The sequence below is a fragment of the Bos indicus x Bos taurus genome, chromosome 11 (assembly GCF_003369695.1).
Source record: "Bos indicus x Bos taurus breed Angus x Brahman F1 hybrid chromosome 11, Bos_hybrid_MaternalHap_v2.0, whole genome shotgun sequence".
Lineage (NCBI taxonomy): Eukaryota > Metazoa > Chordata > Mammalia > Artiodactyla > Bovidae > Bos > Bos indicus x Bos taurus.
In genome coordinates, this window is record NC_040086.1 from 10,229,217 (window position 1) to 10,247,994 (window position 18,778).

Here is an 18,778-nt window from a genome sequence, read left to right on the forward strand (position 1 = left end):
CATCAGGAAGTTCACAGTTCACGTATTGCTGAAGCCTGGCTTGGAGAATTTTGAGCATTACTTTACTAGCGTGTGAGATGAGTGCAATTGTGCAGTAGTTGGAGCATTCTTTGGCATTGCCTTTCTTTGGGATCAGAATGAAAACTGACCTTTTCCAGTCCTGTGGCCACTGCTGAGTTTTCCAAATTTGCTGGCATATTAAGTGCAGCACTTTCACAGTATCGTCTTTCAGGATTTGGAATAGCTCAACTGGAATTCCATCACCTCCACTAGCTTTGTTCGTAGTGATGCTTTCTAAGGCCCACTTGACTTCGCCTTCCAGGATGTCTGGCTCTAGGTGAGTGATCACACCATCGTGATTATCTTGGTTGTGAAGCTCTTTTTTGTACAGTTCTTCTGTGTATTCTTGCCACCTCTTCTTAATATCTTCTGCTTCTGTTAGGTCCATACCATTTCTGTCCTTTATTGAGCCCATCTTTGCATGAAATGTCCCCTTGGTATCTCTAATCTTCTTGAAGAAGTCTAGTCTTTCCCATTCTGTTGTTTTCCTCTATTTCTTTGCATTGGTATACAACAAATATAATTACCAGGACAATTACCAATGTTACAGCACCAGACCCAATACTATGAGTAAAACTTTGGAACCATCTTCGAGAGTGTAGCCCAGATAATTGATCAACTAGCTGTTCAGCTAAAGTTTTCAAATTATTGGAAGAGGGCAGACTTTTAGAGAAGGTTTCAAAGATTTCTTTTTGTAATAATTGTGCATTTAGGGAAGCATTATCGTGTATGTCTTGCAAATGAAATTTAATTTGTTCCCAGTTGTAGGCACTATAGTTGAACTGAACAATGGTGATACAAAATTGAGTAGAATTCCAATCACATTTTAATCTTATTTGCTTTTGTAAATCTATTAATTGATCTCTGACCCATTTGATGGCTATTTTTAGTTCCTGGAGCCAGTCAAGTGGTTTAAAGGCCACAGTCATTGCAGACGTCCTGGGAGTTGTGACTCCATGTGTCTTGTTTGGGATGGGCTGGTGATCTTACTCCTGGTTACAGTGGTTCTCATGTGACTGCTGCCTTCCATGATCCTGTAGGTGTGAAGGAGGAGCTGTACTGAGGTGGTAGAGTACACCACTGAGGTGGTTGTATATACTGAAGTAGTTTTCAGGAAACATACGTTTTAAAAATAGGTAATAGATACCTGATATCAGCATTTGGATCTTCAAGTCACTACTTAAGAATAGATTCTTGGGGGACTTCACCCTGGCTGTCCAGTGGTTAAGACTCTGAGTTTTCAGTGCAGGAGGTGTGGGTTCAATCTCTGGTTGGAGAATTAAGATCCCATGTGCTACACCGCACAGCCAAAAAAAAAGATTCTTGGATTGAGTCTTCATTTCCTACCTCCTTGCACAAATCCTGAAGGGAGAAAACAGAAATCAGGATAAGTTTGAGATTCAGTTCCTTGGGTCCTTGTCCTTCAGACATGGACAGTAGACATCATTCTAAAACCCACAGTGCTAAACTCTTTCAGATGGGAAATATCTTACTTGAATTTCTCAGAAGCCAAAAATGTACTTATCTTCATTCCATACATTCTGCATGACTTCACAGAGGTTGAAACACACACTGATATGGAAATGGAAAAATGCTAACAGGCTTGCACTTGTGTGAAAAACACCAAGTTGAACTACTTCCTGACAGCCCAAGCCTCTGAGGAGATGCTGCTTTTGCAGGGGAGGCAGTTGCTAGTCACAGTGTATGTTCTAGGAATGAGTTTCTGCCCTTCATGACATAAAGGTGTTATACCTGTGTGACCACATGGTAATGTTTGATGTTGAAATGAATAGACCTTTATATTACCTCACAGGATTCTTTGGAGGATTAAATTAGACCAGGTATATAAAGTGCCACTCACCACACTTACACAGAGAAGGCAATGGCACCCCACTCCAGTACTCTTGCCTGGAAAATCCCATGGATGGAGGAGCCTGGTAGGCTGCAGTCCATGGGGTCGCTAAGAGTCGGACATAACTGAGTGACTTCACTTTCACTTTAGTTCCTGTATTTCATCTTGAATTTCTTCATCTATCTGTGCCTGAGTGGCCCACATAGTATGAGCATCTTTGGTCCAATTTTGAATAAAGTTTTGTGTTTGAATTGAGGTTTGTTAAAGCGATACCTGCGACAGCGGCAGCAGTATAAATGGCTATTAATCTCAAAATGCCGAGAATTAACCATCCAGTGAACCGTTTAGATCGCTGGAGTAATTGAATGAGTAGTCGGGAGGCAAGTCCTGCCATGGGACCCTCTTTCTAGGGATTCGTATTTCAAAGAAACAGAGGAATTAAGACAAATATAAAATTTGTAATCTGTACAAGTCACAAAATGTAGAGTCTTATTACATTGTAAGTTCTCTATAGCTATAACAAAAGGAAGAGGAACATAAGCTTGTATAAAATTTGAATGACTCTAACGAAAGGAATAGTTATTATGAGTTGAAGAGCAAGCCCAGTGGAACCACACCAGCCACACTCACGTCCATCAGGGACCAGCAGTTGAAGCTCTCTTGACTCTTTTGGCTCTCTGTTGTATTGTTTTCGTAGAGTTCCACAAAAGTGTCCCAGTCACCATTCTCCTGGATCCAAGGCTTTAGGTGGTCATTTAGGTAAGCGGCCATCCAAGTCGTGACCTGACTCACCAATACCTGCATCTCCTTGTCTATGCTTTTCATGCATAGTGCCCCACGAAGGAGAAAAAAGCCATAATGCGACCCCAGTTTACCCTGTCCCAGAAGAGTTCATTTATTACCTGTTCAAAGCTCTGATACGCTGTCCCTGGGGTGATGTGGAGCTGGGACGTCAGGTCGCTGAATGTCTGTTGGTACCTCAGTTCAAACTCATTGCTTGCCTCCCTCAGGGCTTGCTTTACTGTTGTCATAGGGATCATTTTCCGGGCGTCCAAGCTTCTGCTGTGGCCAATGGCTCCATTCACTGCAGGGCTATCTGCCACATGCCAGGATGGGTTGCCATTGATGGCACTGGGGATTTCCATATCTGATTCTGTCCCTTCTGGGGTCTCAGTTCTGTTCTCTTCCATATCACTAAACTGACTCCAGCTGTATCCTTTCTGGGAAAGCTTGTAAGAGAGAAAGTCAACCACTAGTTCCCGGTTGCTCTGAGACATTTTTATAATAAGGATGGGTTCCACCAGTCTATTGTCTAAAATACCTGTAGTAAAAAAGGGGGTTAGGTATATAGGTCCAATAAGTATGATTAATTAATTCAGCTTGAGCAGGGGAAGCAAAAGCAAGCAATGCAAGCAGAGCAACAAAATTATTTTCCGGATTCTGACACTTTTGTGGAACTCTACGAAAACAGTACAGCAACAGAGAGCCAAAAGGGCAAGAGCACTTTAATTCCGGATTCAGAGGATTCCCTGTTGAAAAACCAGATTTTTAGCTTGATTAGTAAGGGTTTTGTTTATCTCTAGGTAAGGAGATGATAAGGTCGATGACATTGAGGGTGGTGTTTCTTGGAGATTTTTAGAGTCACCATGGTTTGTATTGGAATTTTTTTTTCCCAGGAATTTTGTTGTTTCTTTTTTATTTTTAACGCTGGAGGCTCTCCTGGGGTGGATCTTCTGAAGAGGGAGCCAGCTGATTTTCGCTGGATTTATCTGGAGAAATACAAGCATACCCTTTTCCCTGTAAGATTAATTTCCCAGATTTCCATTGTTTAGTTAGCCCATCTTGATACCAAATGGGCAGAGGAAGGGAAGTGTCTTTCAATTCCTAGAAATCTTTTTTCTGCTTATGTCAAGATAACTCCTTATGGTAAGTTTTAAAAATTTTTTAAATAAATAAAGCTGTATTAGCAATAGTTATAGGATTAAAGAATATCTTGCATTGGAATCTAGTAAAGTCTGCTCTTGATAGGGAAGATAGAATTGTTCCTGTGTATTCCTCCTTTTTTTATTTTTTTATTTGTAGTTTCAGTGTGTGAAATGGGGGAAGTGTGGTTCCTAATAATAGATTGTAATTCAAGAAAAAGTTGTTGAATAATAGATTGATTAGAATTTATGGTAGAAGTTTCTATATTTTTTAATATAAAAACTGAATATGAGGAGTCAGAAATTATACTAATAGGGTAAGGATGTAGGTGAATAACCTGAATAAAAGCATATAGTTTGTTTTGTTGAGCAGAATGAAATTTAGTATAAAAGACTTTACATCTTTTAAGAGACCAAAATGAGGCTTTAGTGTTTTTAGTCCCATCTATATAGAAAACATGAGCTTGAGGTATAGGTTGTGATGTAACAATCTGAGAGATAATAAATTCAATATATTTGAAGAAATTCCAAAGTTTATTAGAAGGGTAATGAAATGAAATTCTCTAAAATAGTCTAAGAAGGCTATTTGGAAATTGGTAGAAGTTTGTAATGTATTTTTAAATTGAGCTTCATCAATAGGCAATAAAATTTGATGAGGATCGGAGCCAATTAAAGTCTTAGTTTTATTTTTCTTATTGAATAATTATTAGAGCAATCAAATCAAGATAGGGCATAAGTGACTTTATCTCTCTAAAATGGGTATATATCCATTTTATTGGGTGTTCTTGTTGGGCAAGAAGTCTTGTAGGAGAATGGAGAGAGGGGAGTATAAACAACTCTAAAGGCAATTTAAGTCTAATATGAGTAAGAAATTGTTTTTGTAACTTATTTTGTATTAAACAGCGTTCTTTTTATGTCTCTTGTGAAAGTTAATGAGGGCTATTTAAATCAAGCTCTTTTTTCAAAGTATTAAATAAATTAGTCAGTTGATAATTTATAATGCCCAAAGAGGGTCTAACCCAGTAGTTGGGGAGTAATATGTTGTCTATTAACAACAGATTTTAAGTAAAGGTAAGGTGTAGAGGCTTGAATATTTTTTAGGAGCAATAATTAATCTAGAGTCTTTTGAGCATTATTGAGTTATGTCAAATATCTGTTGAGTCTCTAAAATAGATGGAGCTGAAAACAATATATCATCCATATAATGAATAACAAGAAAGTCAGGAAATTGTTTTCTCACAGGTTCAAGGGCTTTGGCTACATAATATTGACACATGGTGGGAGAATGCATCATTCCTTGAGGCAATACAGTCCATTGATATTGCTTATGAGGCCTGATATGATTAGAAAAAGGAAGAGAGAAGGCAAATCTTTCTTGGTCTAGAGGGTGTAAAGGTATAGTAAAAAAGCAATCCTGTGAATCTATAATAATAATAAGCCAGTTTTGAGGAATAGTGGTAGGTGATGGAATTTTTAGTTGTAATGTATCCACAGATTTTATAGATACGTTAACTTTTTGAAGGTCTGTTAAGAAATGCCATTTGTTAGATTTTGTTTGTTTTACAAAAAATGGGAGAATTTTAAGGGGAAAAAGATTTCTCAATATGTTTTAATTTTAATTGTGTATCGATAAGTTTCTTAGCAGCCTTTAGCTTCTCTTTTGTAAGGGGCCATTGTTTTGTCCAAATAGGCTCATCACTTTTTCAAGTTATTTTAATAATTGCATTGTTTGTTAAGTGAGCAGTGGCCCCTAAGAAAAATGTGGAATATATATTTGAGCTTGTCATTGCATAAGCAAATCTCTTTTTATTAAATTAAGAGGTGCATCTATCATGTAGGGTCGTAATGTTGTAGCTGGCCTTTTGGTCCCTCACATGGATATATTTAGACATTTTGATAAACCGCTTGTATTTTAGTTTGAGAAACTCTTGCAATTTGGCAAGAAATTTTCTGTATAGCCCAAGATTTGGGCCATAAATGTTTGGAGATAATAGTAATATCAGATCCAGTATCAAGAAGACCAGAAAAATTTTTGCCATTAATTTTTATATTTATATTTGGTTGGGTATATTCAGATATAATTGATGTTCATAAGGATTGTTTTTGATCTGTACTGCTGAATCCACCTGTCCACATACCATCAGAGGAGTTAATAGAAATGTAAGGCAAAAGAAGTAATTGAGCAATTTTATCTCCCTTTTTAAATTGCCATAATATTTGAGATGACATTATAATTTGAATTTCTCCCTTATAATCGGAATCAAATACTCTAGGGTGAATAGTAATTTCTTTAGAAGTCAGACTAGATTGGCCAAGTAAAAGACCGAAGGTTTGTGGGGGTAGGGGTCCAAAAAGTCCGGTAGGCATTTTGGAAGGGATTACTTAAGGAAAAAAGAGAAAATCATTTAAGGCTGGTATATTGATGGCAGCACTGCCTGATGTTGAGGATTTGAGGGAAAAGATGGAGTTTGTCCCTGGTTTTTATTGATGGGGACCTGGGGAATCTCTAGGTTGGAGTTTTTCAAAATAAGCTTTCCTTCAACATCATATTTAGACTGACATTCCCTGGCCCAATGTATCCCCTTATGGCAACGAGGGCAAATTCCTGGAGGTTTTCTAGCAGTTTTAATTTTCTCTGTGTGTTTTTTAGGACAATCTTTTTTTTTTTTTTTTTATGTGTCTTATCCCCATATGTAAGGCATCTTTCATTTCCCTTTTTAAAGGCAGCAGCCATTGTTTCAGCTAGTATTTTCATTTTTTTAGTTTCTGATCTTAAATTGCGAAAGCCTTCAGATAGTCAATAATAGTCCCAGTGTCACAAATTGGAGCGATAGCTCTTTGACATTCCTGATTTGCATTCTCATAAGCAAGCAGTTTTTCTAGCTGCCTTTTGGCTTTTCCTCCGATAACACTATGGGAAATGGCAACTTTCAACCTAGCTAAAAAATCAGCATAGGCTTCATTAGGTCCTTGAAATATTTTACTGTAACTGTCTTCAGGTTTTATTGACTTCTAACATTCCAGGGGGAAATACGATGTTGGGGTTTACCCACATCCATAGGTTGGGCTCAAAATATGGACCATCTTTGTCAGAATTGGGTGGCTCAATTCTTCGGAGTTTATATTTGGCAAGGTTTTGTTCGGCTAAGGGCAGGTGTGACGTGGTGAAGGTTAGAAAGAATTCGTTTTCCATGTCTGTCTAGTAACTCATAAAGCTTTTGTCGTGAAGGAGAATGAGTAGAAAGTTTTTTCTTACAAATGTGAGTGTATGTTAAAGGATTATCATTGTCATTTTAAAAAGTATTGTTAGCCTTAGTGTCAAAAAGAGCCTCAGAAGAGTCATTGTTAGAGTTGTTTTGTCCTTGAGTTGAGAGGACGTTCACTTTGGTGCCTGTTGTAAGAGGAGGAGGAGCAGTTGGGGCAACTGGAGCAGTGCTGGTGGGAAAATTCTAAAATATTTTATGTTGTTCTAACTGGGCCTTTTGTAAAGTTTTATCATCTAATTCATAGTCATGTTACAAGTGTTTTGCCTGTTGTCGAATATCAGGGGGGCTAACATTTTTTTGGAAAGGTAAAATCATGGCTTTAATGAGGGCCCATAAGGGCCAGAAACCTATTGGAATATTTTTTCCATGTCTTGCGGCTCGTTTAACATTCTCTCTAATCTGGTTCCAAATATTTAAATCAAAATTGCTTTCATCAGGGAACCAGGGATTATGTTCAATTACCGTTTGGAGACAAGCCTCTAATTGCTGACGCAAACCCAAAAGTCCTTGAATTTTAAATATATAATGAATAGAAAAGTGGTGGGGCTTTCCAGCCGTTTGTCCCATAACCCCTCACTTACCGACCTCAGTAGGTCCGCAGTCACTCCGTCCGCTTGCCAAGGGCGTACTCCAGGTCTCTGTTTTGGACGCCACTTGCTATGATCTTGACAGACCGGAACCTGGGGACGGGAGTCGACGAAAAGAAGGTGAAGAAAAGAAGGACGCAGGGGACCCAAGTCTCTAGTGGAACAAGGGTACTTTGTTCATGGCAGTGTGTGCTTATATATTGTTGTACAAGGAAGCTTTAGGCAGAAAGATAAAGTTGAGCGAAAAACACCGAAACTAGACGCTTAACAACAGTAACTAAGGGAATAACAATAGTCACAGGCCCAGAAGACAATCCATGTATTGGAAATAGGACTATGACTAAGCAGTTTTACAGAAAAGTAAAAAGGTTACTGAAAGGAATCCATGGATGCGTTCTGCCTCATGACCTCAGTCCTGAGACCTGCATGCAGTTCTGCTTGTTCCTTTTTCCCAGGAACTGATAACCCTTGAGAAACAGAAGGGTTTCAGAAGAGCCTTGAGAAACAGAAAACAACATACAGGATTCCTTAAAATTAAATGTTCCCTGACGAGTATCATATCTTTCTGCCTTTTCATACTGTTCCTGGGGTTCTTAAGGCAAGAATGCGGAAATGGTTTGCCAATCTCTTCTCCAGTGGAGCACGTTTTGTCAGATCTCTCCACCATGACTTGTGGCCATCTTTTGTGGCCCTACACAGCATGGCTCATAGTTTCATTGAGTTAGACAAGGTTGTGATCCATGTGATCAGTTTGGTTAGTTTTCTGTGATTGTGGCTTTCGTTCTGTCTACCCTCTGATGGATGAGGATAAGAGGCTTGTGGAAACTTCCTGGTGGGAGGAACTGGGGAGGAAGTGGGTAGGTGGGAGGAAGAGGCTGTGGGTAAAACTGGGTCTTGCTCTGGTGGGCAGGGCCATACTCAGTAAATCTTTAGTCTAATATTCTGCTGATTGGTGGGGCTGTATTCTCTCCCTGTAGTTTGGCCTGAGGTCAAACCATGGTGGGGTAATGGCAACCTCCTTCAAAAGGACTTATGCCTGCATACAGCCCCCAGGACTGTTGTAGTCAGTGCCCCAACACTGTGGCAGGCCACTGTCAACCCACACCTCCACCGGAGACTCCTGGACACTCACAGGCAAGTCTGGCTCAGTCTCTTGTGGGGTTACTGCTCCTGGGTCCTGGTGCAAACAAGGTTTCGTTGTGCCTTCCCAGAGTCTGTTTCCCTGGGAGGGGGGCGGGGCGCGGGGGGGGAGCGTTGAGTACTTTTACTGGACCTGCAGGTTGGGAAATCTGTTGTAGGCCCTAGAACTTTTGCAACAGTGTGAGAAATTCTTTGCTATAATTGTTCTCCAGTTTGTGGGTCATCTGCTTGGCAGCCCTATGGTGACGTACCGGGGTCCAGCCCCGGTTGGATCCAGGGATTCCCTCAGGATGACGGCGTCGGCGATTTAAAGGGATAGCATCAGTGGAGAGAATCAGAGGTCTAATTATAATTGGTTTACGTGGGAAATCAATATACCCCCACGCTCCAATTACTTTGGCCTGAAGAAAGAGTAGAGACAAAAGGAAAGAAAAGGAGACGAGAAAGAACGACACGAGGAGACCGAGCTTAGTGAGCAGGGTCCGTAGCTTTATTTCTACCAGGGGCTTTTATACCTCAAGTTGTACATAGAAGATAATGGGGGATGCAAAGTCATGTAAGGTCAGCAGACCTTAATCATTATCGCAAATACGAAAGCTTTGGGTGATTTACATCATCTTCTGGTCAGGAGACCTGCTAACATTTTCCTTCTGATAAGAATTAGTCAACCAGAAAAACTTATTTTCTCCAAAGGTGACTTTTCTTAGAGTTTAGTACCACTCCCCGAAAGCACTAGACAGGGTTGCATTCCTATAGGGCAAGAGTGTCGTGGGGGTAATCAAGGGAAGAATTTATTAGCTTAGGGGTCTAGGGTTATTATTAACATTAAAGCTTCTACTTATATTTCTTATATATCAACTATAGTAATCAATACACTCCCAGGAACACAGTGGGTAAGAAATATGGGAACTTGGCAGCAGGCATTAACTCAACAAAGAAATCTCTATCAGTTCTATTTTAACAGTTTTCTAACTCCCCGAGAGGCTCTGCATTGTTAGAATAACTAAGGCTCCTTGTGCCTCATATGGCTGGGAGGCCGTAAACAATCACATGCATAGCTGCAAGAGTCCGGAAACCTGTTAGGCAGGTTAGAAGGCTTTCTGAGGGAAACACAATTGGAACACACCTTATAATACCCTGGAGACTTATTAACTAGAGTTGCTTTTCTTACAGATAAAAATGGTTGGGGATAGCCCCTCATGACTGTCAGAGGAGTTGGTGAAAGTCATGAAGCAGTAAAACAGACAGGCTCAGGATTTGGAGTAGATGCTCAGGCAGGCCCAGAGGGGCACCCCTTGAGTTCTGGCTCGCCTTGCCCACCAGAACTCTCCCACATGACCTTGTCATGGGTGGGGACTCCCATGCTGGCTCCAGGCAGTGACACTAATGGTGATCTCCTCCAAGAGGACTTATGCCACACGCCTTGTCTCCCAGGTCTGCTGCAGCCAGAGCCCCTATCCGTGTGGCAGATCACTGCTGATCCATGCCTACAGAGGAGACACTCAAACACTCACAGGCAGGTCTGGCTTAATCTCTTGTGAGGGTCACTGCTCCTTCCCCTCAATTCTGGTGCACACAAGGTTTTGCTCGTACCCTCCAAGTGTCTCTGGTAGGTCTGAGATTTGATTTTAAATGTGACTGCACCCCTCCTACAGTCTTGTTGTGGCGTCTCCTTTGCCCTTGGACATGGGGCATCTTTTTTTGGTGGGATTGAGCATTCTTATGTTGATGGTTTTCAGCAGCTAGTTGCAATTTTGGTGTTCTCGCTGGAGAGGATGAATGCATATCCTTCGACTCCACTATCTTGACAGTGAAAATAGGCAAAACCGGGAAAGGAGTACATCAGGGCTGTATATTATCACCCTACTTATTTAACTTATATGCAGAATACATCATGCAAATTGCCGGGCTGGATGAAACAGAAACTGGAGTCAAGATTGCTGGGAGAAATATCAATAACCTCAGATATACAGATGACACCACCCTCACAGCAGAAGGCAAAGAAGAACTAAAGAGCCTTTTGATGAAGGTGAAAAAGGAGAGTGAAAAAGTAGGCTTAAAACTCAATATTCATAAAATGAAGATCATGGTATCCAGTCCCACCACTTCATGGCAAATGATGGGGAAACAATGGAAACAGTGACAGACTTTATTTTCTTGGGCTCCAAAATCACTGCAGATGGTGCCTGCAGCCACGAATTTAAAAGACACTTGCTCCTTGGAAGAAAAGCTATGATAAACCTACACAGCATATTAAAAAGCAGAAACATCACTTTTCAACAAAGGTTGATCTGGTCAAAGCTATGGTTTTTCCAGTAGTCAGGTATGGATGTGTGAGTTGAACCATAAAGAAGGCTGAATGCTGACAAATTGATGCTTTTGAGCTGTGGTGTTGGAGAAGACTCTTGAGAGAGTCCCTTGGACTGCAAGATCAACCCAGTCAAACCTAAAGGAAATCAATCCTGAATATTTATTAGAGGACTGATGCTAAAGCTGAAGCTCTAATACTTTGGCCACCTGATGCAAGGAGCCGATTCATCAGAAAAGACCCTGATAATTAAAGGCAGAAGAAGGGGATGACAGAGGATGAGATGGTTGGATGGAATCACTGACTCAATGGACATGAGTCCCAGCAAGCTCTGGGAGATGCTGAAGGACAGGGAAGCCTGGTGTGCTGCAGTCCATGGGGTCTCAAAGAGTCGGACATGACTGAGTGAACAACAACAGCAACAGCAACAAAAACAAGGGAGTTATAGTGTCATCAGAATTGTTTCTCTACTTTCCTTCCATGTATTCCTCCACAGGTTAGGTGGGATTAGCCCTCAAGTTCATCAGCTTCACAATGCCAGAATCAGAACAAGGCAGTGTTTTTGGATGGCTCAAGTGGAAGTGTCCTGGGAAGAATTCTGATTGGCCCAAATTTGAGCATGGGGTCATCTCTGAATCAATGTCTGTGACTGGGGACTGGGAAGCATTTAATTGGCCAACCTAGGTCATATGACCTTTCCCTTTTGTGACTGGAGGCATTCTTTGTGGGAAAGAAGATTTGTTACTCAGCTTCTCTTTACTCCTCAGCTATGCCTGAGGAGGAAGGTATCAACTTTCAAAAAACCACAAACCTATAGGAGCTACCAGTACACATTAGTGGAAAACCAACTCTGCTTATAATTTTTGGTAAAATTAACACATATTTTTATTTATTATGTACCGGGGTCCAGCCCCGGTTGGATCCAGGGATTCCCTCAGGGAGGACGGCGTTGGCGACTGAGAGAAATAGAGAAAGAGATAAGGAAAGAATTTTGCAGTTAAGAAAACAGAGGAGAGAAAAGAGGCTGATATTCCTTGGTTTACGCAGAAAGCCAATAAAGCCCCAGCACGGGACTTGCTCTGTTCACATAGGCCGCAGGCGCCCTCTCGAATCGTGGAAGGTGCCCCACCTTAGGCACCTTCTCGAGTGGGTCTTAGAAGCCCAGGCAGGAAAGTGAATGCAGAGAGCCCCTGCGCTCCATGGAATCAGCCTGAATAGGAAAAGGAAAGAGAAAGAACGACATGGGGAGACCAAGCTTCGGTGAGCAAGGCCCGCACTTTATTTTCCAAAGTAGTTTTTATATCTTAAGTTGTGCATAGAGGATAATGTTGAGGGGGCGGGTAGAGTCATGCAAGGTCAGCAGTCCTTGATCCTTATCGAAGCCAGGCTTTCTTTCTGCAAACTTATCATATGCAAAAGTTTTAGGTGATTTACATCATCTTCTGGTCAGGAGGCCTGTTAACATTTTATGACCCTTTCTTCAGAAAACTTATTTTTCTCTAAAGGTGATTATTCTAAAGTCAGATGCCACCCTCCAAAAGCATTAGATAAAGTTGCATTCCTATAGGGCAAAAGTGGTGGGCTATAACAAGAAAAGAATTAACTCAAGGGTCCAAGGTTACAAACATTAAAGCTACTACTTACATTTCTATACACCAACTATATTAATCAATACACTCCCAGGGACACAGTAGGTAAGGGATATGGAAACTTGGCAGCAAGCATTAGCTCAACAAAGAAATCCTCTACTAGTTCTATTTTAACAATTTTAACTCTGAGAAGCTCTGCATTGTTAAAATATCTTAAGCTTCCCATGCCTGTCGTGGTTGGGAGGCTGTGAATCTGAACAAACCTGTCAGGCAAGCTAGAAAGTCATCAGAGGGGTTTGAATTGAAACACTCCTATTATGCTCAGGAGGCTTATTAACTAGAGTTTTAAGTTGATTTTCTTACAGAGAAAGGTGGTCAGGGATAGCCCCCCATTAATGTCAGAAGAGTTGGTGAAAGTCGTGAAATAGTAAAACAGACCGACTCTGGTTTTGGGGTAGATGCTCAGGCAGGCCCAGAGGGGCACCCCTTGAGTTCTGGCTTGCCTTGCCCACCAGAACTTTCCCACATGACCTTGTCGTGGGTGGGGACTCCCATGCTGGCTCCCAGCAATTATGATTGTATAAATACTGACTTGCATAATGTACCATGATTGCTTTTCCTTTCTACAACTCTTTATTCTTGATAGAACCTTGGTTCCTCTCAAAATATTCAAACACATCCAGAGTATTGATTGTTCTAAGGATTCCCTTGGAGAAGGCAATGGCAACCCACTCCAGTACTCTTGCCTGGAAAATCCCATGGACAGGGGAGCCTGGTGGACTACAGTCCATGGGGTTGCAAAGAGTTGGACACTACTGAGTGACTTCACTTCCCTCATTTCACTTACTTCATACTTATCACTGGAGAAGGAAATGGCAACCCACTCCAGTATTCTTGTCTGGAGAATCCCATGGATGGAGGAGCCTGGCGGGCCATGGTCCATGGGGTCTCAGAGAGTCGGACACTACTGAAGTGACTGAGCATGCACGCAGGCAAGGATTCCCTTGGAGGCATTGTGTCCAGAGCCCGACCTAAGATATACCTGTTCCTCCCGGTACTGCTGCTTTCTTATTCTTTAAAGGTTCCAGGTTTGTTGCATTCTGCTTTTCATTTTGTCATGGATATGATGTTTTTCTCTAGTCCACTTGAATATGTTAATTGTATGGTTTTTTAATGGTTCTTTGGCTGCTTGCAGTGTTCCTATTTACTTGGACCTTTACTTTTCCTGTTTGTTTTGGTCTGTGTCATTCTGGTGATTCAGCTGGCCATCATAATTTGGAGTAGAGCAGCTAAACAGATGTTTGACAGCCTGAAGTTCTTGAATGATAGACTAAAGATGGGCAATTGGGTGGCAACTGGGGGCTTACCATATTGTAGGAGATCTTCAGAATGGCAGAATCTTTTAAGTCCTCCAACCTCCTCTCTGGAGTGTGTAATCTTCATTAGTGTTCTAGGAGTCAAATATTCAGAGGGCTGAGTGGCTAATGATCTTTAAGTAAATCCTTTTTTACCCCCAGTGAAATCACTCCTTCTTGCTCTCAGTTATTCAAGGGCCTTCTGAGCTAACCTTTCCATCTTCTGGGGTAGGGGAACCATTCTAGAAGACTGAACTTAGGGGAGAGATCCGAGGATTTAACTTAGTCCTTATAAAGATTTTCAACCAAGCTTCCTGTTTTCAGCCACATCCTTTATCCTGGTCTTCAGATATATTGACTGCCTCCAGCTCCCCTTTCCCTACTTTGAGAACAATTTTGTATAAGTTAAAGACTATGTAATACTTGATGGTTCAGGTAAAGCATTACAAAAAAACCTGTCTTCTTCTGCTGTTTATTTTTCTTCTAATTATAGAACATTTTCAAACAATAAAAATAGAAAAAATAATAGATAAAATTATTTAAATAGAAAAAATAATATGATGATCCTTTTGTACCTACAAAGCTTTCAATAATGCTTTTCAAAAGGCAGCATAACCATTTCAATTAGTGTTGTTGTTGTTTAGTTACTAAATCATGTCTGATTCTTTTATGACCCCTTAGACTATACCCTGCCAGACTCCTCTGTCCATGGGATTTCGCAGGCAAGAATACTGGAGTGGGTAGCCATTTCCTTCTCCAGGGAATCTTTCCAACCAAGGATCAAACTCATCTCCTGCATTGGCAGGCAGATTCTTTACCACTGAGCCACCAGAGAAGCACTTTCAATTAATGGTTACTGGTTAATTCAGGTTTTCTAATTCTTTAAAGTTATTTGATTATTTCCATTATTTTTCTAATCAAGTATCTATTTATTAGCCTTGTGTCTAAGAGCTTGTGTCTAGTTCCAGAAACTGTTTCAGACAGTCTGGGTTTGAATCCCTGTTCCCCCATTTAAGCAGTCAATAGAGCTCTCTGTGCCTCAGTTTACTCATCTGTAAAATGGGAATAATAATGTTACTTATTTCATAGCGAAGATTCAAGTAATTCATATGTGCAGAGCAGAGCATTTAAAACAGTGCCTAGCATATTGTAACAGTAGTTGCTATTATTATCTAAGTTAAATATATTGGCATGAAATTTTTCAAGACATTCACTTATAATTTTTAAATTCTCTACTATAGTTGTAGTTACATCCTTTTTTCATTCCAAATTATGTTTACTTATGAATATTCTTCTTGATTAGTCTTGCATGATTTGCCTATTTTAATAATCTTTTCAAATAATTGCCTTCAGATTTATTAACCATCTCTATGCTTGTTTTCTATTTCATAATTTTTGCTTTCATCTTTTATATTAACATTCTGCTTTCTTTTCTATCTTATTCTTTTTGTAGGTTCTTTGGTTAAATGCTTATCATATTTATTTTCCTTCTACTCTGCTCTCTCCCTCTTTCTTTCCTTTCTTCCTTCTTTCTCACTCTAAGTATATTATACCCCACAAGTTTCAAGTTGTAATTGTTCACTTCTAAATATGAAATAATTTCCATTGTGATTTTCTATAAAATCCATCATTAAAGATTATTTTAGTTTCCACATATATGTATGTATAATACATTTATTATATATATGTTTATAAATAAATGTTTGTTTATATATACAATCATTCTTTGGTATCTGTGGAGGACTTGTTTTAGGCTCACCTCCTCCATACCAAAATCTGTGATGCTTAAGTACCTTATATGAAATAACACAGTATTTGTATATAAACCATTTTCCTATATGCTTTAAATCATCTCTAGATTACTTATAATATCTAACAATGTAAATACTAAGTAAAAAATTATAAATACAATGTAAATGTTATGTAAATAGTTGCTAGTGCATGACAGATTCAAATTCATGATTTGTGGAACTCATGAATGCAGAATCCACAGATAATATGTATAGTTTTTTGGGGGTTGTTTTTGTTATCTTATTAATACTATATAAGTATGATACAGATTCTTTAAAATTTACTAAAGGAGGTCTTTAGTAAAGGTCTTTCCCAAGACCTAGTTTATGTGCTCTCTTTGTGTGCTCTTTGTAAATATTCCATATGTACTTAAAAAAGCACACCTCTTTTTTCAAGTACAAATGGAATATTTCCTAACATATGGCTTCCCTGGTAGCTCAGTTAGTAAAGAATCTGCCTGCAATGCAGGAGACCCTGGTTCGATTCCTGGGTTGGAAAGATCCCCTAGAGAAGGGAAAGGCTACCCACTCTAGTATTTTGGCCTGGAGAATTCCATGGACCGTATAGTCCATGGGGTCACAAAGAGTCGGACACAACTGAGTGACTTTCACTTTCACTTTCCCCAACATACATATATTTGAGGTTCCTCAATTTGTTTATATGTTTTTTTTTTCTTAATTTTTTTCATCTGCTCTAAGGTCTTCCATTGTATGAATTTGACCATTTCTCCTTGAAATTATACCTTTTTATGTTGTGTACATTTTGAGGTTGTGTTCATCTTTTACTTTATAGATATGAAGGTGGAGGAGGAAGAGGCTGGGGTAGGGAAGCTGGACTACAGGAGGCGATGTCAGGATCAGGAAGGTAAGTAAGGTCACTGTGAGGAATTGATGCAAGTTCTCAGAGGGTCTAGACTTTCCTTGGATATCTTTATAACAGCCCTTTCAGTTGGGGGAAACTACAGAGCTGATCCCTTTCCCCTGACCCACCCACAGTGTCTACCCCAGATCTGGTGGGACTAGCTTTAACCATATCTTACAGGGACCATGTGGTCAGGTTGGAGACCGGTAACTTGGATTTTGCTAGGATTATGGCATAGCTTCCCCAATATAAAATCAAACTCGATTTTACAAGCTCTACAAATCATACGAAATGCCAAATATCAACATTTTATAGATTTTAAAAATAGCAGCTCAGTTAAAACCAGTGAAAGAGGGTATTGAGTGGTGATATTTTTGTTGCTCCAGAATTTCTTACCCAGAGACCCTAAGTATCCTACATTCTACAGAAAAGCAGCCACAGAGTTTATAAAGAGGCACTACCCCAACCATTTTGGAAGGAGATAGCAATCTTCCTGTCCAGCTTGATGCTCCCTGAGCTGCAGTTGATGGAGAAGAATGTGGTGAGGAGCTGGCACTGTCCTGAGCCAAACTACAAGATGTTCACAGGGAGAGAACAGGTCCTATGAGCAAATAAAGAAGCTTTGGAGTGGGTTAGTGATTCCCTACAGTTCACCAGCTGAACAGCCACACTCTGATGGTTATAGTAGAAAAAATAAGACAAGTTAGATCCAGGGCAAAAACAAAATATGTCCCTGACAGCTATCTCCCCTGATATTTTTTAAAAGGGTGCTCTTTGCAGTTTTCATAATCATGTTCCCATTCACCATTCTATTCTGCCTTCTCAAAAACCATGCCTATTTAGTAGAGAAAGAATTTTTATTCCTGCAGTTTCGGTGAGAATACTGAGTCCCAGATGTGCATGGTCATACAGAAAGGGAAGAACAAGCCAGGGAGCACCCAGGCCAGCTAACACTGGCTAAAGGCCTTTCTGATACATCTGCTGTTTCCTATCTCCATTCCTGGCCTCAGGGTGGAGAATACAGTCTCATCATTGAAAGAATCAAGAATGCTAAACCTTTAGAACAGAACTGCCTGCCTGCCTACTAAGTCACTTCAGTTGTGTCCGACTCTGTGCAACCCTTTGGACTATAGCCCACCAGTTTCCTCTCTCCGTGGGATACTCCAGGCAAGAATACTGGAGTGGGTTGCCATTTCCTTCTCTAGGGGATCTTTCCAACCCAGAGATCAAACCTGTGTCTCTTTGTGTCCTGCGTTGGCAGGTGGGTTCTTTATCATCAGCGCCACCTAGAGTAGAACTGCTGCTGCTGCTGCTAAGTCGCTTCAGTCGTGTCCAACTCTGTGCGACCCCATAGACGGTAGCCCACCAGGCTCCCTGGTCCCTGGGATTCTCCAGGCAAGAACACTGGAGTGGGTTGCCATTTCCTTCTCCAGTGCATAAAAGTGAAAAGTGAAAGTGAAGTCGCTCAGTCATGTTCAACTTTTAGCAACCCCATGGACTGCAGCCTACCAGGCTCCTCCGTCCATGGGATTTTCCAGGCAAGAGTACTGGAGTGGGTCGCCATTGCCTTCTCCGAGAGTAGAACTGCTTACCTCTAAATATTGGTATTCGTGGCTTACCTCAAATTCTAGCTTTGCTCAGGCTTAGGGTGGGGGACAGAAGGAAGGAAAAGCATCAGTCATTCTGATACTGGTTCACTAGGAAGTGAGGCTGCACTTCATAAAAATGTCTACCTCACATTTCTCATTAACCCCATTAACCCAAGGGAGACTGAGGATCCAGAAGAGCAAGCAAGGATGTGGTGGGGTGAGCTGGAATTCTAAACAGATCTGAACACTAACATCCAGGTAACCTTACTCTCCAGTGCCTAGGAATGCACCTGCCAGAGTAGGCACAGACAAAATCTGCTTAGCAGAATGGACCCCAACATGTCTCTAAAAGGTTTAGACACACTTCTTCAAGGTTCAGCTTCATGTGGTTTCACTGTGACATGTGCAGTCAGTGATGCCCAAGCATCTGGTATGTCAATTTCAGGAATTTGAATCAA

The 18,778-nt window shown here is 40.6% G+C and overlaps 2 protein-coding genes across 4 annotated transcripts in view; one reads left to right on the forward strand and one right to left on the reverse strand.

Moving 5' to 3' along the window:
• Positions 1–494: 494 nt before the first annotated feature.
• LOC113901028 (bcl-2-like protein 1) lies at positions 495–7,980 on the reverse strand. 2 transcript variants are annotated; one of them, XM_027554853.1, is made up of 3 exons: positions 7,682–7,980; positions 2,815–3,233; positions 495–1,422 (listed from the first exon to the last, which is right to left on the reverse strand). In XM_027554853.1, the coding sequence occupies exons 2-3, from the start codon at positions 3,187–3,189 to the stop codon at positions 1,321–1,323; spliced, it is 477 nt and encodes a 158-aa protein (XP_027410654.1). In that variant the 5' UTR covers positions 3,190–3,233; positions 7,682–7,980; the 3' UTR covers positions 495–1,320. The 2 variants fall into 2 exon arrangements, with proteins under 2 accessions (XP_027410654.1, XP_027410655.1); XM_027554854.1 differs by lacking the exons at positions 495–1,422; positions 7,682–7,980 and adding an exon at positions 2,023–2,638 and having other exon boundaries at positions 2,815–3,762.
• A 4,271-nt stretch (positions 7,981–12,251) lies between these two features.
• Positions 12,252–18,778, forward strand: part of SLC4A5 (solute carrier family 4 member 5) — a 103,789-nt gene continuing 97,262 nt past the window's right edge. For both annotated transcript variants that reach the window (XM_027554848.1, XM_027554849.1), the window contains exons 1-2: positions 12,252–12,395; positions 16,663–16,734. In XM_027554848.1, the coding sequence (XP_027410649.1) occupies positions 12,377–12,395; positions 16,663–16,734 (91 nt within the window). In that variant the 5' untranslated portion in view covers positions 12,252–12,376. The remainder of the gene's footprint in view (positions 12,396–16,662; positions 16,735–18,778) is intronic.

Coding starts and splice junctions, on each gene's coding strand:
- LOC113901028 (XM_027554854.1), bottom strand. CDS start 3,189: ATGTCTCAGAGCAACCGGGAACTAGTGGTTGACTTTCTCTCTTACAAG. Junction 2,639..2,814: donor CGTATCAGAGCTTTGAACAG/GTAATAAATGAA, acceptor TGGATCCAGGAG/AATGGTGACTGGGACACTTT.